At 37.0% G+C, this 19,681-nt stretch overlaps 2 protein-coding genes across 3 annotated transcripts in view; one reads left to right on the forward strand and one right to left on the reverse strand.

The window, feature by feature from the left end:
* Positions 1-19,681, reverse strand: part of LOC125271359 (complement C3-like) — a 731,185-nt gene that overhangs the window by 159,732 nt on the left and 551,772 nt on the right. The window lies entirely within an intron of this gene.
* Positions 1-19,681, forward strand: part of LOC125271349 (complement C3-like) — a 118,898-nt gene that overhangs the window by 10,332 nt on the left and 88,885 nt on the right. For both annotated transcript variants that reach the window (XM_048195412.1, XM_048195411.1), the window contains exons 8-10: positions 11,910-12,012; positions 12,139-12,259; positions 15,807-15,922. In XM_048195412.1, coding sequence (XP_048051369.1) covers positions 11,910-12,012; positions 12,139-12,259; positions 15,807-15,922 — 340 coding nt within the window. The remainder of the gene's footprint in view (positions 1-11,909; positions 12,013-12,138; positions 12,260-15,806; positions 15,923-19,681) is intronic.

The following is a 19,681-nucleotide window of genomic DNA, read 5'->3' on the forward strand; positions in this document are numbered from 1 at the left end:
AGCTGAAACTTCACAGACACATTCAGGGGACACCTTAGACTTATATAACATATTTTAAAGAGACGTTCTACGGCACCTTTAATGCTACTTGGGCATAAGAAACAAGATTAATGGGACAGTTCATGTTAGGGCTGAATGATTTTGGAAAATAATCTAATTGCTATTATTTTTTTTACCAATATTGCGATTACGATTTAATATGCAATTAAGCTTTTTAAGCTTTTTATCTTCTATAGTATTCAACAAAGACAAGCAATAAATCATTTTGTGGGGGTGGGCATCTTTAGGCACCTCATGATTCGATTCTAGTCTGATTCTGGGAGTCGCAGTCTGATTCCAAAATGATTCTTGATTTTTTTTTTCTTATTCATTAGTCTTATTAATAAAACATTTTTATTATTTAATTACATTTATAATTACAGTCATGGACAAAATTGTTGGTACCCTTAATAAATATGATCAAAGATGACTGTAAAGATAAACCTGCATAGTTTTTCCTTTTGATCTTTAATTCATAAAATTAGCAAAAATCTAACCTTTCGTTGAAGGAAAAGAATTGAAAGTGGGGGAAAATCACATTATGAAATAAATGTTTTTCTCCAATACATGTTGGCCACAATTATAGTGTCAAAGTTCCCTCCTGTTCTGAACTCCAGCTCCCATGATCCTCCCTGTTCCACACCTGCACTCATTTCCTCGTCAACTCCCCATCATCACAGATCACTTGCACCTGGACTTCATCATCAGCACTCCCTTTAAAATGGACTCTTTTCCCTGCACTCCTTGTCTGTTCTAATGTTTGCTTTGGTTTAGTTGTTTTGTGTTTCTTTGCTAAATAAACCCACTTTTATTGATGTCTGATTCTGAATAGTCCTTGCTGCAACTAGACCTGTAACAGAAGAACAGACCAAACTGAAAGGACATCAGTATCAAGATGGGGATATTCCTTGTACCGATTCCTACAGCAGTCAGCAGATCCAGCAGCTCAGCGGTTGACCGACTATGAACCCTTAAACAGGACGGTCGCCCGCTGGAGAGGTACGTGGAGGAATTTTCTAAGCTATCTTGTTTGGTGAACTGGCCAGATGCACCGCTTAACACATGTTTTCTGATGGGCCTGGACGAGGACACAATACGTTATAGTGAACCTGCCTGATTCTTTTCCCTAGTTGAGTCTATTAATCTGGTTCTGATTTCGAAATTGAAGAGGTTCAAGAGAGTATGTGTCTTCCTCGTCCAGTCCCCTCAGAAAAACACGTGGCCTGGTCAGTTCACCCACAGCCAGTTTCCTCCACATATCCCTCCAGTGGGTCCTCTCATTCTGTCCTGCCTGTCCCAAAACCCAAACCGCCTAAGAAAATGGCCGTCGCGAAGTTCAAGCAGCCACAGACAATGGCCGCTGCCGCGTCAGAGCCACTGAACAAAGTGGCCACTGCGAAGCATAAGCCGCCAACGAAGATGGCCGCTGCCTCGCCAGAGGCACTAAACAAGATGGCCGCCACCGGCGCATCAGAGTTCTGCCATGAGATGGCCACTGCGAAGCCCAAACCGCCTAAGAAAATGGTCGCTGCCGAAACGGAGCCAAGCCCTGAAATGGCCGCCACGAAGTCCAAGCCTCCAAAGAAGATGGCCACTACCACGGCAGAGCCACTGAGCAAGATGGCTGATGCCACATCCTAACCACAAGGCGTAAGGGCCGCCGCGATGCCTAAACCCTCACCAGAGGAGAACGAGTGGTTGATAGACTTTTGGACTGAACCTGTTGCTCCAGTTCTCTTCGAGTCCACTTCAGTTCTCCATGAGCTTGTTCCAGTTCTCCACGAACCAGCTCCAGTCCTCCACGAGCCCACTCCAGTCCTCTACGAGCCTGATCCAGGATCACAGCTGGAGAATTGCAGAGATTAGTTGAGTCTTGAGTCTCAGAAAGCCTAAAAAAAAGATCAAACAGCACCTACATCCCCACAAGTTGTTTGGGAGGGTTTCAAGAAAAATCTGACCTCTTCTGCTAGAAATCCAATAATGGGCCATGGTTGGATCTTCCATCAAGACAATGATACAAAATAAACATCAAAATCAACAAAAAAAAAAATGGGTCACTGAGCACAAAGCCAAGCTTCTGCCATGGCTGTCCCAGTCCCCTGACCTGAACCCTAAAGAAAATGAGTGGAGTGAACTGAAGAGAAGAAGCACCAACATGGAGCTGGGAATCTGAAGGATCTGGAGAGATTCTGCATTAAGGAATGATCTCTGATCTCTTGTCAGGTGTTCTCCAAACTCATCAGGCATTACAGCTCTGAGTCTTCACCTGTAATCTTGGGAAAAGGAGGTTGCAAAAAGTATTGAATAAAAGGGTGCCAATAATTGTGGCCAACGTATTTTGGAGAAAAACATTTATTTCATAATGTGATTTTTCAATGAAAGGTTAGATTTTTGCTAATTTTACAAATTAAAGATCAAAAAGTTAAACAATGCAGATTTATTTTTACAGTTATCTTGATCATATTCATGGCCATGACTGTATATGTACTTTTTTAAAATAATCACACATTAAAAATGTAATTAAAACAATTGCATGGTAATAATTTTAAATAAACTAATGTAAAACGCCTTAGATTAAAGGATTAGTCCACTTTTAAATAAACTTTTCCTGATAATTTACTCACCCCCATGTCATCCAAGATGTCCATGTCTTTCTTTCTTCAGTTGAAAAGAAATTAAAGTTTTTGATGAAAACATTCCAGGATTTTTCTCCTTATAGTAGACTTCAATGGGCACCAAACAGTTGAAGGTCATAATTAGTTTCACTGCAGCTTCAAATTGTTCTACACGATCCCAGATGAGAAATAAGGGTCTTATCTAGTGAAACCATCACTCATTTTCTGAAGAAAATGAAAATTATATAAGTTTTAACCTAGTGTTGTCAAAAGTACCGACTTCGGTACCTAGTCGGTACTGAAATTTAAAAAATGTGACACTTTGAGCGCTGTTGAGTGGATTCGTAAACATCTCTGATTGGCCGTTGTTTTCACGGCTCATCGGATATGTCTGTGATAGGCTTCAATGATCAATGCTGTAAAAACGTTGTAAATAGTCATCAATTAATCTCTTCACTAAGCGCTTACACAGATACACACGGGAGCGTTTGAAAGCAGGCGTCTATCGCGGATCGGTCCACTGTTAGACGCCTGCTTTCAATCGCTCGCGCTCCCACTTTCAAAACGCTTTCAAATTCAAACACTTCCGTGTGCTTTCAAATGCTCCCACGCGTTGATCATTGTAGCCAATCACAGGCATATCCGATGAGTGCGTCAACACAATGGCCAATCAGAGATGTTTACGAATCCGCTCAAAGCGTCACGTTTTTAAAATTTCAGTACCGATAGGTACCGAAGTCGGTACTTTTGACAACACTACTTTAACCTTAAATGCTCAGCTAGCTCTCTTCTTCTTCTCCTCTATTAGAATTCCAGCAGTGTAGACACTGCTAAGTGTATTACTGCCCTCCACAGGCCAAAGTTTGAACTAATTGTTATATACTATTGAATTAGCATATTGCATATAAAAATTAGTTCACACTTTGACCTGTGGACGACAGTAATACACTTAGCAGCAGAGATGGGCACTCGAGTTAGACACTCGACTCGAGTCGCATTTTAACAGACTTCAGACTCGGACTCAGACTCGGACTCGACCTGAAATGCCTTCAGACTTGACTCGACTCGGCACAAAAGACTCTGAATATTTTTAAAATGACTCAAGTCTTTTACCCTTAACTACTGATATAATAAATAAAGAATTTGTGTTGTGTTTAAATGGTTTTATAATATCTGTGTCACATATATTTCCTTACGTGTCGTGGTAGATTGGACTCTTGTCATGGAATTTGATTACGTATGTCCGTGAGCATAAACTCCGAAATGTCATAATAAGACTCCCATGAAACATGACAGGAGCCACCGTGACATATGTTCTTTCGTTTGGGTTTATTATCACGTCAGATCAGCTGCACAGAATGTGGGAAAACAATTAAAGACACCTGAACAACATCATCAAATTATTTGAGACATCGCATCCACAAAGGTTAGTCACATTAACTCACACAGCTAGCTATTATACTGTGGTGTAGCTGCATGGCTCATTTGAATAGCCAGCCTGTTAAAATATGAACAAAAAAAATCTAAATTTTAAACCTAGCACTACGTTTTATCAATCTTCGTATTATTTGCAGCTTTTCTATTTCTTAATGTGTGTCCATAAGAGAGAGATAGAAAGAGATGTTAATCCATTTATTACTTAAAGCTCAAATTTGAATGTATCACAATCAGCATGTGTAGAGTTTTCTATTGACATTCTTAAACATTCCGAAGTTTGATATTTTCTGATAATGACTGTCGTCACTAACAACGAAGGTGTATAACAATCTGCTGTATAACAAACCGTGACTCACTGGCGCCATCTTGTGTCCGTTTAGCGACTGTATTGAAAACGACTACTCGTGTTGCCAGGACGACGGTTTGTACATTGTAATGGATTATAAAGTAACAAACTGGATGTACATTATCCCTTACATAATAGGACCTTAATTTCAAATAAAACAGATTATAGAAAGATCATATAGTTTTGTCTATATAATACAGCTAGGATAAAATATAGGATTTGATTATGAGAATTTTTTTTTTTTTTTTTTAATGACTCGAGACTCGACTCGGACTCGTGACAAAAGACTCTAGACTTGACTCGGACTCCAGATAAAAGACTCGTGAACATCTCTGCTTAGCAGCGTCTACTCTGCTGGAATTCAAATAGAGAAGAAGAAGAGATGAGCTAGTTCAAGATGAGCATTTCTGGTTAAAACTTTTATAATTTTCAATTTTTTTTTTTTCAGAAAATGAGCGATGGTTTCACTAGATAAGACCCTTATTTCTCATCTGGGATCGTGTTGAACAATTTGAAGCTGTAGTGAAACTAATTTTGTTAAATCTTCAACTGTTTGGTGCCCATTGAAGTCTACTATAAGGAGAATAATCCTGGAATGTTTTCATCAAAAACCTTAATTTCTTTTCGACTGAAGAAAGAAAGACATGGACATCTTGTATGACATGGGGGTGAGTAAATTATCAGGAAAAGTTTATTTAAAAGTGAACTAATCCTTTAAGCCAGGATTAGGCCTTAGTTTAATATACACCGCATTCTAAATTATTATGCAAGTGACATATCAGTAAGATTTCAGTAGAGTAAACATTCAGATTTTAGTTTTTCTGAAAATTAAGAGTTTGGTTCCAAAACGCAATAACTCCATTTTGATTAATTTGAGTAAAAAGGTGTTTTCTTTACCAAGAAAGTGGCAAGATGAAAACCACTATTTTCTGTTTCAAACTTTCACATAGCATCTTTTGGTTATAAAAACATTAAAAATTCAAATCTACATTTTGATTTTAAAAAGTTTATTATAAAAACGGATTATTTTTTCCCCAAAATGCAATAAATCCATGACACGTTTTTTTCAAGATGCAATTAATCCATCAATATTAAAGTTATTTTTCAAATTGAAAATACACAACAAAGTAAGTTGATTCACATATATGACAGAGTCTAAACTTTGCCAATACTTATCTTATATACAGGCATTTTACTAAAAATACATTCAGCCGTCGCTCCCAAAATGAATTCAACGAGTCATCTTGTTAATGTTATAAATGAATTATTTGTCATTACCGATTAAAAAGTATCTGGTGCCACTGCACGGTTAAAATAAACACATTTGCTGAGTACACTGGTATAAAAACGGCTTTTAAAAACTGTCCATGATTCAGTTTTGTGGACCATGACAGAAGTTTGATGCTGTCGTGGAACAAGCAACAGCTTTACCGAGTGCCTCATCTTCTTAATCTCCTCATGTAATTATTACATTTCAATGACTTGCATTTCTTCCCCACCGCATAAACCACCACAAGTTCATCAATGCCGTCAAAAGTATTCATTTTTCTGTTTTTGTTGATCACAAAGTACAAAGCAGATAAGAAAACTAGGACGTCGGCTGTATTCAGAGCGTCGCCATTACTGTTTAGTGTGTGCAATGGTGCGTAGTGATTGGTTGAGGGCATATATGGCGTTCTGCAGAAAAAGGAGACTGGCGTTTGTCACGTTTTGAAAAGAAAGGGAGGAAACATGACAGAATAACACAACGGATATCGCATTTTGCGCAAAATTAATAAATGACTTTTCAATACTGACCAGATACAATACTGATTTTGGTAGAAACTCAATTTTTTTTTTAAATGCGGTTTATCGCGTTTTGGAACCAAACTCTTCAAATATTTGTTTGTTTATTTATCCATGTCTTTTTAGATAACTGGTTTCAATCTCAGACAAAATAATTTGCCAGATCTATGGAAACCCTACTTAGAGGTTGTTCCACATTATTAAGCAAGTCACAGTTCTCATGCAATATGGAGAGGAAGAAAGATCTTTCTGAAGATGAAAAGCATGAAATGGTGCAATGTTGTGCAAAAGGCATGAAAACAACTAATATTGTGTGAAAACTGAATGGAGATTTATCGAATTATCATAAGATTTATGAGTCATTTAGAGCACAGCAGAACTCAGTCAGATAAAGGCTTATTAACGAAAGTTCCTGTCAAAAAAATTTAATGTATTAAAAGGGCAGCTATAAAAAAATAAAAAAAAAGCCAGTGTTGAGCAGCAAACAGGTATTTGAAGCTGCTGGTGTCTCAAGAAGCATTTCAAAGATGCATTTCAGCCACCATTAACCAAACCTCACAAAAAGAAACATTTAAAGTGGGTGTAGAAATACATTTTCAAACTGTTTTATTACTGTGGTGTTTTTTGCAGAATGGGATAGTGCATAGTGCATAATGTGGAACAACCTCTAAGTAGGGTTTCCATAGACCTGGCAAATTATTTTGTCTGAGATTGATACCAGTTATCTAAAAAGACATGGATAAATAAACAAACAAACAAACATTTTCTTAGAAAAACTAAAATCTGAATGTTTATTGTACTGAAATCTTACTGATATGCCACTTGCATAATAATTTGGAACATGGTTTAGGACATCTAAGTAGCTTAAAAAAAACCAAAACATTACTGGTGTGCATCTTGAGACAAAACAACGGCACTGATATATTTTAAGACATGTCAGTGCAGGTTGTTTTCAGTTACAACAGCTCAAACATGCATTTTAGTCTGGGACTAGCTTAAAGGAACACTCCAATTTTTTTAACTAGTTCTAAAGTTTAACTCCCCTAGAGTTAATCAGTTGAGTTTTATCGTTTTCGAATCCATTCAGCCAATCTCCGGGTCTGGCGGTACCACTTTTAGCATAGTTCATTGAATCTGATTAGACCGTTAGCATCTCGCTCAAAAAGTTTCAATATTTTTCCTATTTAAAACTTGACTCTCCAGTAGTTACATCGTGTACTAAGGCCGATGGAAAATTAAAAGTTGTGGTTTTCTAGGCCGATATGGCTAGGAACTATACTCTCATTCCGGCGTAATAGTCAAGGAACTTTGCTTGCCGTACCATGGGTGCAGCAGGCGCAATGATATTACGCAGTGGCTGTGACCCCCTGCTTGCACAGAGAGTGTGCCTTGCAACCATGAAGACATTTGTAAGAGACGCTGCGTAATATAATTGCGCCTGCTGCACCCATGGTACGGCAAGCAAAGTTCCTTGATTATTACGTCGGAATGAGAGTATAGTTCCTAGCCATATCGGCCTAGAAAATCGCAACTTTTCATTTTCCATCGGTCTTAGTACACGATATAACTACAGAAGAGTCAAGTTTTAAATAGGAAAAATATCAAAACTCTTTGGTCATTTTTGAGCAAGATGCTATTGGTCTCATCAGATTCAATGAACTATGCTAAGCTATGCTAAAAGTGGTACCGCCAGACCCAGAGATCAGGTGAATGGATTCGAAAACAGTAAAACTCAACTGTTTAACTCTAGGGGAGTTGGAAAATGAGCCTATTTTCAAAAAAAAAAAAAAAGTGGAGTGCCTTTAAGCCTTGTCTGTGAAACCGGGGGAAAAGCTAATAATAAAGAGGGGGGGGAAATTATTACAACATTACAATATTACAAGCAATAAACAAGCAGTGCTTTCAGTATTTAAGAGTATCTGAACATTTTCCTTCAAGAGCTGTGAGTAATTTTTCTCATTCTCAGCTTTACTGTTGTTGATTATTATGATGACATCAGAGCGGGAAATCTAATAAGCTGCATTCACAATAATGCACATATATATTTATTTTGAAATATAAGACGTGGTTTGTCCTGTCTGTTTGATCCCTTAAGCCCTTTTAACACTTCAACAACACGTTAAATACGTGTACTTCGTATTATTATGGTGTATTTTCTCCAGTATTTAGGAAATTAAATGAATTTATATGTGATTAGTCAACTATTGGCTTAAATGAACTACTACTAGACAACTACTGTAGAAATAACTTATTTCACATATTTTCGATCCAGCATGTCAGAAAGGTTTGAGCTTTCACTCCGCTCCTATGTTCTGACAAAGACACACAAAGAGCATTGTACATTATTATCAGTTTAAAAATGTATTTGTGTTTGATTAACCTGCACTATTACTGTAGAACAAAACTTTGCAGGTCTATCATCTCTAGTCACCTTCTTCAGCTAGCCTATGTGTCCCATCCCAATACACACCAGTGAAAAAACTTTGCAGGTCGTATGGCTGAGAGAGAGTATAATCGGATTCAATGAGCTTATAATGACACATTTCATTGTCAGTAAGGGTAAGGGCATTGTAAAAAAAATAAAAAAATGCATAAGTGGAAAAATGTAATCTATTTTTTTCATAAAACTGCAAATTAAATATATTATTTCTATAGGGTATACAAAAAAGGCAAAATAAAAGGGCTGAATAAGCTGATCTAGCATGTTAAATAGTGGCATCCTAGTAAATGAATGGTACACCCCCTTAAGCTCACAGAAATGGTTTTACCCGAGTTTTCAGCAGCCAATGACAATGACCCGTTCAAACAGATTTTTTAACGAGTATTTCACACGTATTTCACACGTATTTCACGCGTTAAAAACGTGTTGTTAACGTGTTAAAATTCAAGTGTTTTTGGCCTGTTTGGCCTTCCATATAAGCAAAGCATTTCTCACAGCGCATCCTGTGCAATAAAGCACGCAAATGTCCTTGTAATTCGCTTCAACCTTTCCAAACTTTTTTGAAGATTATTTTCTATTGTATAGTATGAACAACACAATATTAGATAGATAAACATAAACTGTGATATACTGTAGGCCAGGCAAATGCGTAGCGTCAAGTTGATGCTTCCTCTGCAAACTGCTTACTCTCGCGTGTCATGTGACAAGCGTGTAATCGCAGCCTTTGCGGTTTAAAAATAGTTTTGTCATATTGTGATATTATCGCAAACTTTACTTCCTGGTTGTCCCCAGCTAACAGAATTTTGTTATAAGAACGTGCTTCAAATATTCAGTGTTGGTTCTGGGAACGTAAAAAACGTCCAGTTTTATTGATGTTACAGGAACGTTTTTATAAGGTATAATGTTCCTCAAACGTTCTTTCAACTTAATTTTGATCTAAAATTCAACATTCTAGGAATGTTGATTTGTAACATCCCAAGAACATGAAAATGTTCAGTTTCCTTAATGTTAGTAGAATGTTATTTAAAGGTTAGTATGATGTTCATGAAACATTCTTTTAATCATTCAAACACCTGCTGTGAACAAACACTGAAAGAAAGAGAAATAAGAACGCAAACTACAACTTTCTTCAGCCACAGCCTTAGATGAACTGAAGATAAAAGACATTAAATCTCTGAAGATCTGATTAAACAACTCCACAAACAGCATTACCAGCTTTACTTATTACTAGCCAGGCTGACTTTATTTCTGTCACACATCTACAGAAGTTCTTATTGAGAATTAACAGAGGTTTAGATGTTTCATTTGAGGTCACCATCATGAAGGTGTCAGGTGACCATAGATGACCCTAGATGGCGAAAGTAGTTTGCAAAGTTTTTTCAAGTCAAGTCAAGTCACCTTTATTTATATAGCGCTTTTTACAATGCAGATTGTGTCAAAGCAGCTTTACATTGATAACTGATATATAATTTTGGCTGCACAGCAGGTCTTAAAGAATAGTGTCAATGCAGGCAGATCAAAGCACTGTTGAATATCAAATGTCAAGTCAAATCTCAATTGTCCCCAACTAAGCAAGCCAAAGGCGACAGCGGCGAGGAACCCAAACTCCAACAGGTGACATCAGGTGGCAAATAGGTGTTAAAATGGAGAGAAAAAAAAAACCTTGGGAGAAACCAGGCGTAGTTAGGGGGCCAGTTCTTCTCTGGCGAACAGATACAAACCCAAATACAGTCCAGATACAGATACAGATACCCAAATACAAACAGAAACAGACTGCCAGGCGCGATATAGAAAACACGCTGCAGCTGGAGAACAAAGGATTATACAGCTGCTTCCTGAGTCACAGATCCTCGACTGAAGTGTAATCCAACTGGAGTGAAGCGTAGACCGATGGAGATGGTCCAGGCTGGCAGATAGAAGCAACCTCGCCTGCAGACAGGTAACATTGTACGGCTGATCAGGACAGCAGGAACACGGTCGGGCTCTGGACTGGGACTGGGACTCAGAATAATAGCTGCTCACACACACACACACACACACACACACACACACACACACACACACACACACACACACACACACACACACACACACACACACACACACACACACACACACACACACACACACACACACACACACACACACACACACACACACACACACACACACACACACACACACACACACACACACACACACACACACACACACACACACACACACACACACACACACACACACACACACACACACACACACACACACACACACAAATCTCGTCAAGCAAGAGAGCGAGAAGCTCGTCACACTCACATACAATAATTCCCAGACACAGACAAGAACAAAGAACAGGTGCGTGCGCGGGAGCGCGAATGCCAGCGGTAACAGGGAACAGCTGAAACCAATGAAAGATGAACAATAGAGGAGGAAAAGACACCCAAAAACAAGAGTAATCAAACCTGGCTCATTACAGGAATTGGTGGTTGCTTTAGTTGAGCTCTTGACCCTGAGTATTGTAGAGTTGCTTCTTTATTAGCAATTGCAGGTGTTTACAAAATGGAAATGCCCAGGCATACTTCTTCATTTCAGTGATATTCTTTTGAGCTCTTTTGTATTATCTCATCATTTCTTTTACAGTGTTTTTTTTTTCTCTTTCAAATATCCCTCTTGCTTGTTCTCTCTCCTCGAGCGTCATACACCCCCTAATGCTGATTAGTTAGACGTTTGTTGTTGGTATCAGCCGACTAACTTCCAAATGGTGTATTTAAAATAATACGGAGTCCACCTTTAATGCCATGTCTGACTATTTAAGTGGCTATATTCTGATTTTAAACTAAGTATTACACTATTGATGCTCAAAACACCAGCAAGTCACATTTCACCGGAAGATTTCCAGCTGGCTTACATTATTGTAGAAGTTCTAAAGAATGCTCAGTGCATATAGTCATTTGTAAATTCAGCAAGCAGTGTTTGAGATTTCAGGATTCCCCCATTCAAATAACTTGGATGCCCTAAACAGCTGCCTGGAGGCATTGGCTGCCGTTTGAAGAGACTTGGATTTGGTTACACCAACTAAAGTAATTTTAATGGTCAGATTGAAGTTAAAAAGTTACATGGCTCATTTCCTTCTTCTGTGGAACAGAAAATACCCAAGCTGCTCTTTTTCTATACAATGAAAGTGGATGTGGATAAGAAATAGCCAATGGCACTATTGTTTTTACAGCAGAAATTGTTTTTTTTATAGGTACCTGTTTGGACAGGAGGTAGAAGGAAATGCATTTGTGGTGTTTGGTGTGATGGACGGTGAGAAGAAAACAAGTATTCCTGCATCTCTTCAAAGAGTTCAGGTGAGAGAAATTAAACAGTTTACAAGTTGGGATCAATCTAATTTCTCTTCACCTAGAGGATGACTTAAATAAAACATTAAAAGTGTTTTTTACTTTGATATTCATGCCTTTCTCATATATGAATAGATAATGAAAGGAAAAGGTACTGCAGAACTGACCAGGGAGATGATCACTAAGACCTTTCCAGACATTATCCAGCTGGTTGGACGATCAATCTATGTTTCAGTCAGTCTTTTAACAGAAAGTGGTAAGTCACGACAGATACTGTACATCTGTATACACATGTTTACATGCCTGTGTGTGATGCCATCTAAAAGGGAACTGAGACTCTGGCATGGTTTTTCTCAAAGTTATGAACAAATGTTCTTCTAGTAATGCTAATAGAGTGTTTCTTCAACGTTATCTGGTCTTTATTAAAGGTGCTAAAGAGGATCTTTTCGTCGACTGAGAAACCAAAGACTGTTACTGAGTTTTTGAATCTTTTTTGATCCTGGAACAACATTCCAATCAACCAGTCAGATTTGAGGGACAAGTTATCGTTTGTCAAGTTTAGGCTTATAACCAGGGTTAGGTGCTTCTACATCAATGTTATTATGTATTCACCATCTTTCCCCTCTGATTTTAGGGATAGGTTATGGGTAGGATTAGGTTTAGGAGTAGGAATAGGGTTAAGACTAAATTTTCAGACAGGAATGTTGTTCCAGGATCAACAAAATATGTTGATCAAGGGACATGTCGTATTGGCAAAATCACGGTGACCCCAGAGGTTGCCTTAGACTGTAACTTTGTCCGTCATTTTGACGGACAGGGTCGTAAAAAAATCCGTCATAATCTATTATTACCTGTCATTTTAATTTTCATCTTTTAATTATAATAACACATTTAATTGCTTTTATTTTTGCTCACATTTGAACAAAAATAAAAGCAATTAAATGTTTTATTATAATTAAAATATGAAGTTAAAATGACGGGTAATTCACACGTGAAATTTCTCTGTACGTGTTGGTAGCTATTAAAAAAAACGTGGTTTCATATTTATGTTTAAATAGTCCTATGTTATGTTTTAAATTCATTCATCTATTTGATTATGAAAAGTGAAGAGCATGAGAAAGATGCTTCATAAGATGCCCATGTCGGGAGACATGGAGTGTGTCAGACATGATTTTGACCACTTCATAAAGTTTTATTTTGTAGAAAGCCTTTCTTTAAAGTGAATTTCTTTTTGTAAAAATTGTATCTTAATTTTAATCAATGTTTCATCAACCAATTGCCTGGATGTAATAAATAAGAAGCAAATATAGTAGAAAATATAATCATGACATGGAGGCGCGGGTGCGATCACTGGCGCGTGAACTGGAACGCGTCTTACCTGAATGAACCGAAACTCAGCATATAGGCTGCTTGCCTCAGAGACATGAGAAATATCTCTATAGAAAGCATAAAATATCTACTTTAACGAAAACTAAATAATATAAAATGAAAAGAAATAGGCTACTCTGATTAGCCTATGTAGAATAAACCGAATGAATTGTGCATTTTCTCTCTAAGCGCGTCCATGAGGAGATGAGGAGAGTCAATGTCAACTTCATCTTTGACGCCGACACTGATTCAGAAAACATTACTTTATTAATAAACAATTAAAATGTCTCCTTGCTGTTTTGGTCACATTCATAAGACCAATATCGATTCGTAAATCCCAGGCTATATGCCTTTTTCAGTTGACGAATAAACAGTGCATATATAGTGCGCCTCCCACCCAATAAATCGCAATAGGCTTAACGCTTTGTGTTGCTTTTGATATGGAACAAAATCTCAGATTTAAAATTCTGTCCATTTCATTAAGAAATTCAAGCAATAAATACCGTTTTGGCGCTCTTTAATGTGGCGTCATATAGGCTATCGTTGTAGCTTCTGGGTACTCGCCTGTGCGTTATCAAACGCATAGCAAAAGATTCGTGCCAGTTTCATTTTTGTTCTGGATCCAGTGCTCTGCTGCTACATTGGAGCGCACTCGCCACCAACTGAACAGGGGTGTGAATTACAGTTACAATTTACAATAGATCACCCTCAGTGTAATCTGTCAACGTGACGGACGGCCTTCAGATTTTTCCGTCAATGTTAAAAAAAATTACGTCAATGACGGATAATTTTCGCTTAACGCGACCTCTGGGTGACCCCCATAATTATTGTTCATAACTTTTCTCAAAAACGCTGGTGATAAGCACACAATAATTGTCCGGATGTGTATGAGACATAAGGCAAAGACAATGAGCTCATGGAGGTAATCAATACATGTTAACAATTATTAGGATATATATAGCAAAATTTTAAATGCTGCATGTTGATCCAGAGTTGCGTCATCTGAAGTCCTCGCAGGGATTTGTGTCGTCGCTTCACACGTGTTTGGTCATCTGAAGACTTCATAAGAGGCTAAATCCAAACTGGAGCTAATTTACTCTCTCTAGTCATCTCAGGATGGGCATCCTGAGATAAAACACTAAAGCAAATAATTAGCGTAGCTGCTGTTCTTAACATTAAGCAAATATAGTCATGTGCAATTGATCTGATATAACTGGAGTACAAGGATATGAGATGCCTTATGTGAATGCTTGGCAAAATAGATGTGTCTTTAATATAGATTTAAACTAGGACAGTGAGTCTGAGCCCCAAACATTGTCAAGGCTATTCCAGAGTTTAAGAGCCAAATGTGAAGTTTTGTGATCTTAAAGAACTTGATGGATTGTAGGGCGATAGAAGATCGGTTAAATACACAGGAGCTAAACCGTTTAGAGCCTTATAGGTCAGTAGTAATACTTTATAATTGATACAGAACTTAATAGGTAACCAGTGTAGAGATAATAAAATTGGTGTTATATGATCATATTTTCTTGACCTGGTAAGAACTCTAGCAGCTGCATTTTGGACTAATTGTAGCTTGTTTATTGAGGATGCAGGACAACCAGCTAGTCATGCATTATAGTAATCTAGTCTACCTGTCTTAGATTCTTATGTCTTAAATTGAGTAAATAAAAAGCATATATTACAGGAAATGTATGTACTGAAAACTTAAAAAGTTCACCTTATGTTCATAAAGTTAATACATCTAAACTGTATTGGTTGAAAATACTTAAAATTATAAGTAAATGCAACTTAACTGAGTCAATGTAAAAAGATAACTCAAAAAGTTAAGTTAAAGCTACTTTTTTTTTTTAAACAGTGTGCATACACAGTTTTTGGGATGTAGGGCTTTTTTTAACCAGTAGAGATTTTTCACTTTGACATGATAGATTAACTGAGCACGATTAAATATGTTTGTAAGTTCTCTGAAAACACTTTTGTAATTGCTTAGAGAGAAATAAGTCAACACAAATGATGACCACCATAGTGGTGACTTCAAATGAAAAATTTTCAATAAGTCATCAACATCTCAACCTGCTTGTGATTCTGCTAGTTCACAGCAGATGTTCAAATGTTTGAACGAAAGTTTCAGGAACATCATACTAACCTTTAAACAAAGTTCTTTTAACAGTAAGAACATTTTTATGTTCTTGGAATGTTACAAATTAACGTTCCTTGAATGTTGAGTTGTTAATAAATTTAAGTTGAAGTGTTTCAAGAATATCTTAGGAACCTTTTAAAAAAATTTCCACTAACATCAAGAAAACTGGACAATTTAACATTTCCATAACTAACATAGAATGTTTGGAATACGTTCTTTAAAAAAAAATTTGATAGCTGGAATTGTGTATGAGAGGCTTATCGTGTGTGTGTGTGTGTGTGTGTGTGTGTTTCAGGCAGTGAAATGGTGGAAGCAGAAAGGAGAGGCATTCAGATTGTGACGTCACCGTACACCATCCACTTCAAAAAAACACCACACTTCTTCAAACCTGGAATGCCCTTCAGTGTCTCGGTATAAAAAAGTAGTTGATGGTAGACATTAGTCTCCATAAATTTGTTATATTGGCTATTCTTGTAAAATAGACCATATCTGGTGTTCAAACCAATTGCTTTCACACAATAATATTAACACATCAGCACTAAAATGATATCAATAATTGGAAATGACCATTAAATGCTGCACTGTTAAAGGGTTAGTTCACCCAGAAATAAAAATTCTGTCATTCATTTTTCACCCTTTGATAAAATCTGAGAGATTTCTGTAAGGACCACCCGTCGGCCCAAAGAACGGATTCCGACGGCCTGGGCGGAGGTATAATGTGTGTATGTCTTTTCAGCGTCCCTGTGAAGTTCACTTAATTTTTAGAATTTAGTTTCAATTTTACATTAGCTGCTCACTTAATCTGACTCCAATTTCAAATTATTATTACTTTTAGATTGTGTTTCTAATTTCAAATTAACAATAACTATTGCTTATTGATTTAGATATTATATTATTCTCGGTACCCCCATTATTTTTTCATTAGGGATCCGATGCCGCACAGAGATCCCTAATGAAAGATCCCTAGTGTCACGCATATACAGACACAAATTTGCCAGTCTGATCTTCGTCAGATGTTGTAGGGATTAGCCAATACCTTTATTCGGTTGCCTACTCGTACAAAAAGTGTAGTTTATATTAGCCACTTCCATACAACTTGCTAAATCAGCAATAGAAAAAATGCATACACAGTGGTGGGTAAGTGTTTTTAATACATTATAACCCATTACTGCATGTGTGTTCTGGGTACAGAATGTAGAGGTGTAAAGTCCAGGGGTCAGAAAGTAAAAGTCCTGTAGTAAAAGTCCCATAGTCCCAAGTAAAAGTAAAAGTCCCATATTTTGTATTCCACCCACTGAAGCAGTGTTAAAGGTAATGAGATGATTAAGTGATAAATTGAGTGATGATTGACCATTATTGAAGACACCTGATGATAACAAGCAGAATCACCAAAGGAGAAAATCACAATTTTTAAGCCATCATCGTGGGGATCAGTGTTTGCTTTAGTTGAGCTCTTTACCCTTGACTTTTTAATATTAGAATTTGTTTGGGCTGCTGTAACTGAGTTGTGACAGCCAGACAAGCAAAAAAAAAGATGATCAGGTGGTGTTATTTATGTTTTCACATAATCATTATTTGTTCTGAATCTCTGAACTAGATTTACATTATTGATTTCAGCAACACTGTGATTCTACAACAGAAGATCAGCTTTATCAATATAATCTGAAGGATTATGAAAAATATATATTTTTTTTTTAGGCACACACGGACATCAAGAATCAGCCTGTGAATCTCAACAACGGTGACAAGCAACATATTCTGATCAACAGATCAACTCTGAACATTAGAAAACAAGCTACTAAAAAGTCACATAACAGCAAAAAATAAAAATAGAGAGAAAAGGAAATTACTAAGACAATTAAGATCATAATTTATTCATGCAGCAATGCATGATGGGAGCCATGGATGAATTTTGATTGGTGGCTCCCAGAATTCACTGCAACATGCTTTATTATTCTCACCACTGTTGAGATTCACAGGCTGATTCTTGATGTCTGTGTCTCTAAATGAACAAATGAATATCTTTTTGTGAAATCCTTCAGATTATATTGATAAACCTGATCTTCTGCTGTAGAATCACAGTGCTGCTGTAATCAATAATGTAAATCTAACTCAGAGATTGGGCTCTAAGTGAGTTCAGTGATTCAGGTCAAATATTGAAAATTTAATTAACACTTCCTAAGTATCTTTTCTCTTTGCTTGTCTGGCTGTTATAATTCAATTACAACAGTCCAAACAAAATCTAATATTAAAAAGTCAAGGGTCAAGAGCTCAACTAAAGCAAACACTCATCTCCACGATGGTTGCTTAAAAACTGTGATTTTCTCCTTTGGCGATTCTGCTTGTTATCATCTTCAATAATGGTCAATCATCACTCAATTTATCACTTATTTAACTTTATCTCATTAACTTTAACACCGCTTCAGTGGGTGGAATAAAAAATATGGCAGGACTTTTACTTTCTGACCCCTGGACTTTACACCTCTGACAGAATGTCCCAAATGGCTGCTTTGCACTTTCCCTTAAAGGATTAGTCCACTTTCAAATGAAAATTTACTCACCCCCATGTCATCCATGTCTTTCTTTCTTCAGTCGAAAAGAAATGAAGTTTTTTAATGAAAACATTCCAAGATTATTCTCCTTATAGTGGACTTCAATGGCCTCCAGACGGTTGAAGGTCAAAATTACAGTTTCAGTGCAGCTTCAAAGAGCTTTAAACAATACCAGACGAGGAATAAGGGTCTTATCTAGCGAAACGTTGGTCATTTTCAGAAAAAATACAACTGTATATCCTTTTAGAAACAAATGATCACCTTGTATGTGCTTCCGCTTTCAGTATTCTTCAAAAAGCTTATGCCGTATGTCCTACGCCTTCCCTATTCAACTTATGGAAAAAAACTAAACTGGCGCCACATTTGTTCTGTAAGTTGAATAGGGAAGGCTTGTTGAATAAGAAGAATAATCCTGGAATGTTTTCAACAAAAACCTTAATTTCTTTTTGACTGAAGAAAGAAAGACATGAACATCTTGGATGACATGGGGGTGAGTAAATTATCAGGAAAATTGTATTTGAAAGTGAACTAATATTTTAAAAAAGTTTCCTGTTTCTTTAATATCTTTTCTATAGGTGAGTTTTATTGCTTTATTTCAGGGTGCTTGATCTCAGCTTTTGTCTTTTGGAAAATCAAGTCTTACATTTCTTTCCCTCCATTGACAGTCTACGCAAATTGAAGCTTTGACACTTCAAAAAGTTCAGAAAGCGATTGTAAAACTAATCCATATGAATTGAGCGTTTAATTTGATTTTTTTTAAGAGATTCAATTGATTTATATCAGGGGTGGGGAATGTTGATCCTGGAGGGCCATTGTCCTGCAGAGTTTAGCTCCAACTCTGAAAAAAACACTCACCTGCCTGTAACTTTAGTAATCCTGAATACCTTGATTAGCTTCAGGTGTGTTTAATTAGGGTTGGAGCTAAACTCTGCAGGACAATGGCCCTCCAGGATCAAGGTTCCCCACTCCTGCTTTATATGATGAACAGATTGATTTTATTATTTTTTTTGGTCACATATAAACATTCAGCAACTCACATATCAGTTGTGGTAAACAAAAGCTCAAGCATGTTTGCTTGATGTGCAAGAACCAGTGAGGTTCATTCTCATGTGTTATGCATCATGTTTGAGCTTCCAGAAGAGGTTTGGTTGAGCTTCTGTTTATGTTCGCTGATCAAGATTTATATATGAATGAAAGTCTAAGTTAAATCTGTTCATCATAAAAAAACAATTGTCTTCAGAAAGTTTGGACTAAACCACTCAATTCATTTTATTCGTTTTATTATCTCTGTAGGGACGCAGATGAAATTTAGAAGTCTGTTTCTGACATGTGCTTTACCTTGAATAAATCAAGTCATTGTCCATAATAAAGTTAGATATGCCAATCCATTTATTGTCCATTTGGCATTGCAAATAACACAAATAAAATAAAGGAAAAATAAAACTTCAGATGAGCACAATCCTGCACAATTTGCTGCATGCTCAACACAGCATGGTCAAAAAGTCTGTTTGACCTTCCATTGCGCACCTGTAACTCATCAGCGGTTGGCTTAAATGTACTCAAAATACTTACATGCCCTCTAGTGTCACAAACACAAATTACAATGAAATGGCTCCAA

The sequence above is a fragment of the Megalobrama amblycephala genome, linkage group LG7, assembly GCF_018812025.1.
Source record: "Megalobrama amblycephala isolate DHTTF-2021 linkage group LG7, ASM1881202v1, whole genome shotgun sequence".
Taxonomy (NCBI): Eukaryota; Metazoa; Chordata; class Actinopteri; order Cypriniformes; family Xenocyprididae; genus Megalobrama; species Megalobrama amblycephala.